At 41.7% G+C, this 9044-nt stretch overlaps 1 protein-coding gene across 2 annotated transcripts in view; it reads right to left on the reverse strand.

Moving 5' to 3' along the window:
• socs7 (suppressor of cytokine signaling 7) overlaps window positions 1-9044 on the reverse strand; it is a 33109-nt gene that overhangs the window by 18433 nt on the left and 5632 nt on the right. For both annotated transcript variants that reach the window (XM_010796200.1, XM_010796201.1), the window contains exon 3: window positions 144-248. In XM_010796200.1, coding sequence (XP_010794502.1) covers window positions 144-248 — 105 coding nt within the window. The remainder of the gene's footprint in view (window positions 1-143; window positions 249-9044) is intronic.

Raw genomic sequence — 9044 nt, forward strand, 5'->3', positions numbered from 1 at the left:
TGTGTGTGAGCAATAACGTGTAGATTTGAGTGGACTATAAACTGAGGCGGGTGTGATTTTGATGTGTATCTCCATATTTGTTATATATTTGTGGAATAAATAAGAAACAGAAGAAGAGACGGACAGGAAGTGGATTAAAGTACCTAACAGGCTGAGGCTTCTGCGTGGAGGAGGGGGAGGCGTGGGGGGGTGAGGCGTGTTCGCCCCTCGCCGCGAAATATCAACATCCACCAGGGAAACTGTCTCACCTGCAGCCGGGAGAGAGAAGAGGAGAAAGTGAGATAAAGAAAGCAGAATATGAATAATTTGCACATGTCTGCACATCCTTCCTCTTATACTGTTACGAGAAATCAAATCAAAGTAGAAAGATCGGAAAGAGTGAGATGAAGAAACACCCCTCCACTTATTATAATATAACACACTGCAGTTCCTCATGTGTTCAATCTGTGGTTACTCGGGGCAACTGCGGCTGCGAGGGAGTGCGTCGTCTTTCAACCAGAAGGTTGTGGGTTCGATCCCAGCCCGTGCCGTCAACATGTCGATGTATCCTTGGGCAAGATACTGAACCCTGAGTTGCCCCCGATGGCCAACGGTGTGTGAATGTTAGGTCCTAGAGCAAGGTGCACTGCTCTGTATGAATGGGTGGATGACATAAGTATCCACTTTATAAGTAAAGTCCATTTACAAGTATGGTTTCATTTTCTCGTGCTTTTACATTTGTTTCTTTTTGTCCTATCGGTTTTGTCTAAATGTATTTATGCTGCTTTTTTATATATGTATTGATGTACAGCACTTTGGTCAACTCTGTTGTTTTTAAATGTGCTATATAAATAAAGTTGGATTGGATGTGTTGCCATTTATTCATTGTACTGTATGTTTTTGTTTCTTTTTTATATTTAAATGTGGTCTAAATACTAGTCTTTATTATTTTTTAATGTTAAATAGTTATTGTTGACCCTCTCTTACGACGTGTTCCCTTATGTTGTTGATGTTTACCGCAGGTCCTTCCTTCCTGCAGCGGTCAGACCTCACACCCCAAACACACACATCATAATAATAATAATAATACATTGGATTTGTACAGCGCTTCTGATAGTGCTCAACATAACAGCCCTTTCCATACAATCAGAAACACTTATGTGTAATACATATTTACCGTAAATAGCCGTGCAATTGATTCTACCACCTCTAATCCTTTCACCTGGCTGTTATATCGCTAAACGTTTATCCGTCCTGGATGTGTGTTTTGTATATTGTGGGATTTCTAGTTTTGTATCTTGCTTCTTGAGCGATATTAAGCTATCTTTGGCTCTTTGCTTTAACAGTAAATGTCTTCGAATGTGTGACGAATAAAGGTTTTCTGATTTGCACCACCACACACCAAAGCTAATTCCTTGTATGCGTAAACGTACCTTGCAATATTATTCTGATTGGGATAAGAGAAAGGTTTGTGCGCCTGATACAAGGTGTCAGAATCTAAATCTAAAATAAAGGATAAACAAAATAAGTTTGAATGTTTGTTTGCAGAGCAGCGGCCTTGCAGTTGTCCCTCATACTGCCTGCTCCTTCTGGGAAGATTCATCTAATACTTTGATACCCGTGGAAACATTTGACAACAATTAAATCCTATTGAAGAATTCAAGATAATCAACGTGATTACTGTTACTAACAAACCACAGGATGCACATGTTGTTTCTCTTGTCTGACGACCAAGAGTCAAGATTGGCACTCATTTTAAATCCACACCTTTCAACGTGTTATTGGGGCTTCTGGATGAAAAGAGCCCACATATAATAAATGCAATTATCCTGTTGGGTTAAACACTCAAAACGTGTTCTCCTTCAATTAATGAGGCAGCTGTATTTAAGATTATTAAAAAATACATTGCACAGACAATTGTTTGGGGGAAAAATACCGCCACGAACGATCAAAAGGTGGAACAAAACAACACGAAATGATAAATAATGAAATCTAAGTGGCACTGAATGGAATAATGAAAGTGTTCTGCATGTCATGCGTGTGTTTTTGGATGTTTTGGTCTCTTCAACTAGTTATTCCTGTTATTTAATTGTACTTTTTGAGAGATGCTTACGTCATCTCATCAAGACTCTTTATTTGAGTCTCTCGCCTGTACTCAACATAAATAAAGAAATAAGTGAAAGCGCGGTTTGTGTTTCTGTGATTTTGTGTTGTTCTGTCTGTGCTGCAGAGTGCCATTAAAGCTGCGCCAGACAGGATGTTTATGGAAAATTACGCCCAGCTAATCAGCCTAAATCACTGCAATAAAGAAGAATCACGGCTAATTGAGATGCTGCACATTCACTGTTTACCAGAACAAAAGAAATGTGCAGTTTGGGGATGTTTCACTGGCAGGGAAAGAAACTAATTCAAACGTCTATCGAGCCAAACCAACCGCAGCTTTGAGATCTCTTCCTCTGCTTCTTTCGAGCCCATTTCTGTGCAGGACTTCTGGGTTTTGAAGCCCAAAGATTTAAATAAAACTCTCTCCTATGTCGGGAAACGTTGCAGCTTTAATGTTTCTGGCTAATTGCTGGTTAAAGCCGTGCAGAGCATATTCAGAAATAGTGAAGTACAGAGATTTGGGAGCAATGTGGGACACCAGAATGTTCTCCGGAGCCCTGCGGATGTTATGAAGGACGATTCTCATAAAGTCAGCGAAATAATGTTTTGCCAGCTGAGCTACACACCTCCTCACCTTTCTTACCCAGAGGCCTTTGTGCACCACACAGCGTCAGAAAGCTTTAGAAATGTGTCCAACACCCAAATATTAAAGTGGACCTATCATGCTATATTTGAAATATATATTGTAGGGCCATACCTATACAAAACATGTCTGTGAAGTGTTTTTCAAAATACCAAACAGTTCAGCCATGCCTCATACTACTCATACCCCTCTTTTAAAGCCCTGTTAGAGAAACGCAGATGTTGGGTCCTTAGCTTGAAAAAAATAAAATAAGAGGAGGCGGAGCTAATGCCTGATCAGAATTCTACCGGAGATAAAGTTAAATTGTGCTGTGGTAAAACGCCATCCCGTTCTAAACCACATCAAGGATTATTTCTGAGACAGTATGGAGCTCAAATGCTTTTTCTCTTGCGGGTTTATCACGAGGTGAGTTCTTTTTTTATTTCCTGCTGTGTGCTCTCCAGTACAGGTTAGCTCTGAGCGTTAGCGAGGTTTGCTAATGTAAACAAAGATGTCCAAAACATGTCAGGCATTGTTTCTGATANAACAACCTGCTTCATTCGCTGAACGGGTCTGTACAATAACACAACAGGTTTCCATGGTTACACTGGACACGGAATGCATCGATGCAGCGTTGTTGCCATGACGTTGCATTCACTGACCATCGGGATTTGTTACACTCGTGAAAACGTCTTTATAAGATCTAGTAGCGTCTGCTGTGTAATGTTTAGGGTCTTATTTTTAAGTTATATTCATTATACTATCTGCTGTATTACTATTTGTTGTCCCTTGTGTATTTGTATTGTTAGTTTACACCATAGACTTCATAACGCTTTCATATATTCATAAATAAAATACCAAAATAAAACATACAAACAATTAAGTGGGTAACAAACAATCAAAAGGTAAACAAAAGATAAATAAATAAATTATTATTTCGATTTTTAAGTTATTTTTCTTGAATATTTTAGTATTTAAATACTTTCTTCTACTTATTTTCTTTTACTAAAGTGATGGTTGCAGGAAGCAAGGTTCCCACAAATCCTTAAACATAATTTGGTATTAAAAATCTGTCTAAAGTGCTATAGAAAATCTTCATATGAGGTATGTTCGAGTGTTGTTTCTCAGACGTCGTTTCATTCTTCCAGCAGAAGTCTCTCCATCTAATAATAAAGTGAACGTCATACTTAACCACGAGGAAGACTGAGCCAGTGTAGGAGAGACTATAACGTCTGACAGCTGACAGTTTACAGATCAGGATAAAAGTTTTAGTTTCAACATTTACTTTTCTTTTGAGATAAAACCAAACACAAGGCATAAACACTGAAATGTGTATTGAGTGGTTTAAATGTTCTTATCAGCCACTGGGTCCAAACACCTTTGTTTTCAATGCGTAGTTATCAGAAAGCAGTGTTTAGTGTTAAGCAAAGACTTGTTTTTGACCGGTGACATCATACTTTTGTTTTGATTTCAATAGGATTATAACTAAACTGACCAAATGTATGATACATCTTTATTTTGCTTCAAATGTCCAACGTCCAGGCAAAGATCTGAAGCAGGGCGATCAAATGTTTTCCTCTTGAATCTCATTGTTTCTCCTCTGTTTGACTCTAATCTCTTTCTTCTTGTGTCACATTAACATTATACGATGTACCGTAAGAGTAAATCATGGTGTTCCTCTCCAGGTATTAATCACGGCCCAGTGATAGCCGGAGTGATCGGGGCGAGGAAGCCTCAGTACGACATCTGGGGAAACACGGTGAACGTGGCGAGCCGCATGGAGAGCACAGGGGAGCTCGGGAAGATCCAGGTACGCTCAGACAAACAGCGATAATTAATGTTTAATCTGGTGTTCCTGAAGGCAACACGGCAATATATACTGTGTTTGATCGGGTGTTCCTGAAGGCAACACAGCCTCACAGTTATTGCTCCTAAGGTTTATATAACAGCTCATGGTTGCATTTAGAAAGATTTAGACTCTGTTTCAGGTTTTCTATATCTGCTTTTAAAAAGGACAGAATATATAGATTCCCATCCTGTGCATTAGGGTTATTGTAGATTAAAGAAGTTATTACAGCGCGGGGGAAGGAGTGAATATTCAGATAAATACCGTGGATACTTCTCAGTTTAAAGCCATGAATTGAGGTGAAAAATATTTGTTGAAGGAACCACACTGCTTCACATAGCAAGGTCTGATACACATTAGTAAGGGTCCCTTGACAGAACTTATTTTTTAAAGTCACAAAAACGGGGGTACAACGGAGCTGATCCAGATTTGCGTCCGATAGGCGGCCCAGTCGGTCCAGCTCGGCGTATCATGCCCGAGGGCAGACGACCGTAGTTGTGACGCTGTGTAGTCACGGTCTGAGTAGAATATAGTGGCTCGCATGTACTGTGTATCATGTACCATGTTTTGCCGTGTCGGTACTGTGCAGTGTAGCTGTACTTTTCAAAGCCATTGGTTAAATGAAACCTCCACTTTTATTATTTTTTTTTTTGAGGTCTCCACTATATACTAATCGATTGGGTAGGTGAATATGTATAAGTGACAGTGCACTGAATTTGGTACGGTCTATGAGTCATGTGTGTGCTCTTGTTGTTCCTCTGGTTAAGTTACTGAAGTCCGCTTTCAGGGGCTCTGGCCTCCGTGTTTTTGTGTGATATTGTGTTTGTTGTTCCCAGACCTAGTCGTCGAACGTTTCGTACATTGTCGTCGTTGTTTGGCGAAGTCTGGTTGGCTCTGTGTGTTCGGATGTGTTAATCTTAAACCAGGCTGTCAACCTACAATCTTGATGTCGTTATTTATAATGAACGGCGATAAGCTAACCGTTAGAGAGTTGACATGTGTGATTTCCTCACATGTTCTTATAATATTGTTATAGTGTAGTCTCTATGCGGTGTCAATAAGTCTCGCAGGGTGGAACGGACATAGCAGGCGGCTCAGCTACGACCTTATGTTGGGTGTATATTTTACGTCATTGGCGGGTGTCGTTTTTATTAAGTATTTACGTCCGGTCAAATTGAGCATAAATCTGTTGTCGAAGTGTACTACTAATTTTACGTCGCGAGTAAATGTGTCATTGTCCTCGTATGATTACATGGCAGTAGTTTTTGTTTATGTAACCTTGAATAAGCTCTAAGGTTGTTCATGCAGTAGGTAAATCAAAGAATCAATCAAAAATACCCCAGGACTTTCGGTATACGTTTCGCAGGTATATTATTGTCACCATTACAAATTTTAAAAAAACCGTAATCATGCTGTTGTTAGATGCATTTTATCTGTTTCCTGTTGGCTCGCTCTTTCAGGGTGACTCCTGCCATTACACGCATCTTTCTGTGGGTACCGCTCTACTCTTGGGGCAATCGTATAAAAAGACATTGGTGGTCTTTACTGTACATTGTTGTAGGTCACTCATGTGCGTTATTTTATTTGAGTTGTGTCTGTGGTGTGTGGGCCTCACCCTCTTTTTAACTGGAAGGGCAGTCGCGGCGTAGGTGTCTTGTTCCAATAGGTCTCTCCTCCAGGGTTAGGTGAGCAATTTAACCCTTTGTACATACCGCCGTCTTCCGCGGTGAAGTTAAAAGACACTACCTCCGCACACGTCGTCATTCCATGTCGCCCTCTCACAACATAGCACCACAGAGATGTCTGTTTGTCTTGGTACGGCGCGACGAACGAGGACAGGCCAACGTAGTGCTTCTTCCAAGTGCGAGGGGACGAACGGGAAGTGTTACTTTACTTAGGGGCTGTGAGTGTGCTCATCAGGTCCGTAGGGACACGTTCGTGGAGCCTGCAAGGAGGCAGTTGCTTCTTTTTTGTGTTTCTCCGTCGTCTTTTGTTTGTTTTTTCAGTACAAGTATCCACATAAAACAGACCACGTGTTACAATGTAGGCTAATGGTTTGACAAAAGTCTGTGTGCTTGTTTGCCCTGAGAGAATGTTTATTTGAGTTTCATTAAATACTTACACAGAAATAAAAACCCGTCGTAAAGCCAAATCAAATGCCTCTAAAGCACAACCCTCGTCGCGACATTTCTCCCTTTCATTACACTTCATCAAGGTATTTCAATTTCCAAGTGGATAGTATCGTAAGGATCCGTTTATGTATCGAGTTTTTTTTCTGTGGTTGGGGTGAAGTTAGGTGTCTGTTTTGTTTTTCCCCGTTGTGTTTAGATCTCAGTCACAGTTGCGTTATAACACGTTCAAAGGGTTGATTTTTTCTACTCTTCCGGGAAATTTAAAGTGAGGATGTCCCCGGATTTTGTATGGTGTCTCCTCTGTCTTACTCTTTTTTTTTAGAGTGTTGGTTTTGTGTATGCAGGCTAAAAATTCTTCTTATGTGTCGTTAGTACTGGCACCTTCTGGGTGTATAATAGCGCGCGTGGTGTTTGTTGTGTTGTCCTTACAGTCCGATGAGGTGTGTTGACGGGGGCGAGCGGTCCGACGTCGTCGACCCCGCCGCGCCGTGCGGCCCCTTGGAGAATTATTTCGTCCACATACAGTACCCGTGAGGGTTATGTGTAAGCATATTTTCTTGTGACAGGGTTGGTGTCGTGGCGGTGGTGTGTTGTGACGTGGACTGGTGGCGGTATTTTCTCGAAGTTTGTGTCTTTGGTGTCCACTCTGGACGTGGTCCGCCCTCTCATCTTGACTTAGACGTTTGCCACGGTCACCGTCAGAACATTTGGGCTGCCGTCCTTATTTAGACACCCGCTCATCTCGTAGGACTTTGTGCTTCGTCGTACTGTAGTATGGTCGGACTACTATAAGAAGCGGGGCTAGGTGGGGCCGCGCTGTGGTTCTAGAGTGGGTGGTAAATAGACCGCTCTCGTCTACTGTTGTTCTTGCCACTCTGTTTTTCGGTCTTCGTGGCTCCCCCTCTGGATCATTCTGGATGGTCTCTCCTCGTTTTGGTCCTGTGTAATATTTCATTCTGTTTTCCGATGGGTAACTCGTCGTCATTGTGTGTGCGGTTCTCGGTCCTTTCTTGTGTTCTTCATGACGTGCTCTCGACCACAGGGGGACGACATTCGGTACATGTACAGGTCCGGGCCAGACTTCAAACGATCTCTCGTAAATCTACTAGGTCTTCTCCTAACCTCTTACAGTATCCGTCCTTACTTTGGTTTATCTTGAAAAACCCTTTTTGAGTTGATTGCCACAAACCTCTCTTTCTTACGACCTCAAAGTCAGGTTTCTGTGGATGACACTTTGTACCCCACCTTTGTAGTACGAAACCCGCACAAAGCGTTTCCCTGGTCCTGCTGCTAGGCACTTTCCTTTCTTATTCCCGGTACTACATCTAAAACTCACTGTTGGAGGAAGGTAGGTCGCTCCTGTAACTCTACTTTGACACCGACCAGAAAGTCGTACTGTTACTAGGGTTTGTGTCGTCAGGGCCCGTTGCTTCCTCACCGAAGCATTTTCGTAAGTTCCAGGACGTCACGGGATCGGTCGCGGTCATAGAGTTGGGGGTATCTTTTAGAACCTCCCTCACTTTCAGGGCACAACGGGTCGTTGTCGGGGTTTTGTAGTGACGGAGATCTCCTCTAGACGTACCTCCTTACCCGGCTTTATGGGTCGTTGTACTTTTTGGAACACTTCTGACTGTCTTTTGCACGGAGCCAGTAACGGTTGTTTTCCCATTTATATTGTTTCATAACTCTACTTGAAAACAATAACTGGTTTATAAATAAAGGTTGGATATTAACGTTTATTTAAGAAATTTTAAGTCTTTTGGGGTTAACTAAAAAAAAAACAGAGTAAACAGAGAGTATTCAATTCATATGGTCCTACTTTTATGTCGGGGAGAAGTAGTAAAATTCACCTCTTTTGAACGTGTTAACCACCCCGGCTCGATTCTATGCACAAAAAAACGGGGTGACATATATGTTTATATATTTTTGTAGCAGTACTTCACAAAACGAGGTTTTATGTGTTTGTCTAGTGGGTAAGATCGGTACGGAGTATAGGGAGGTAAAGTGAAGGACAAATTTTTCATTGACCTAACCCTCATTTTCGAAATTTTTTCCTCCCCGCCTCCGAGTACCGCCCCTGGCGCCGTCGATGACAGATTTGATTTATGACGCCACTACTTTTGAGGTTAGTACCTAATAGTTCCTATAGAGACTTTTGTACATACCTCGGAGTTTCCGAAGAGAGATCGCCAATATGGGTGTTCCATCAAGTAAGGAAAATAAAGGACGAAGAGTGTTTGTTACGAGAGGTCATGTCCATGAGTCTCACAATGCTCATTACTTTGTGGCTGATATCAATGAGGGTTTTGTCAGCCCGTACAAGACTATCGTTGAAGACTATCCTGGCACCCAGGGTAAAGTC

The sequence above is a fragment of the Notothenia coriiceps genome, unplaced genomic scaffold (assembly GCF_000735185.1).
Source record: "Notothenia coriiceps isolate Sejong01 unplaced genomic scaffold, NC01 NC01_scaffold00037250, whole genome shotgun sequence".
Lineage (NCBI taxonomy): Eukaryota > Metazoa > Chordata > Actinopteri > Perciformes > Nototheniidae > Notothenia > Notothenia coriiceps.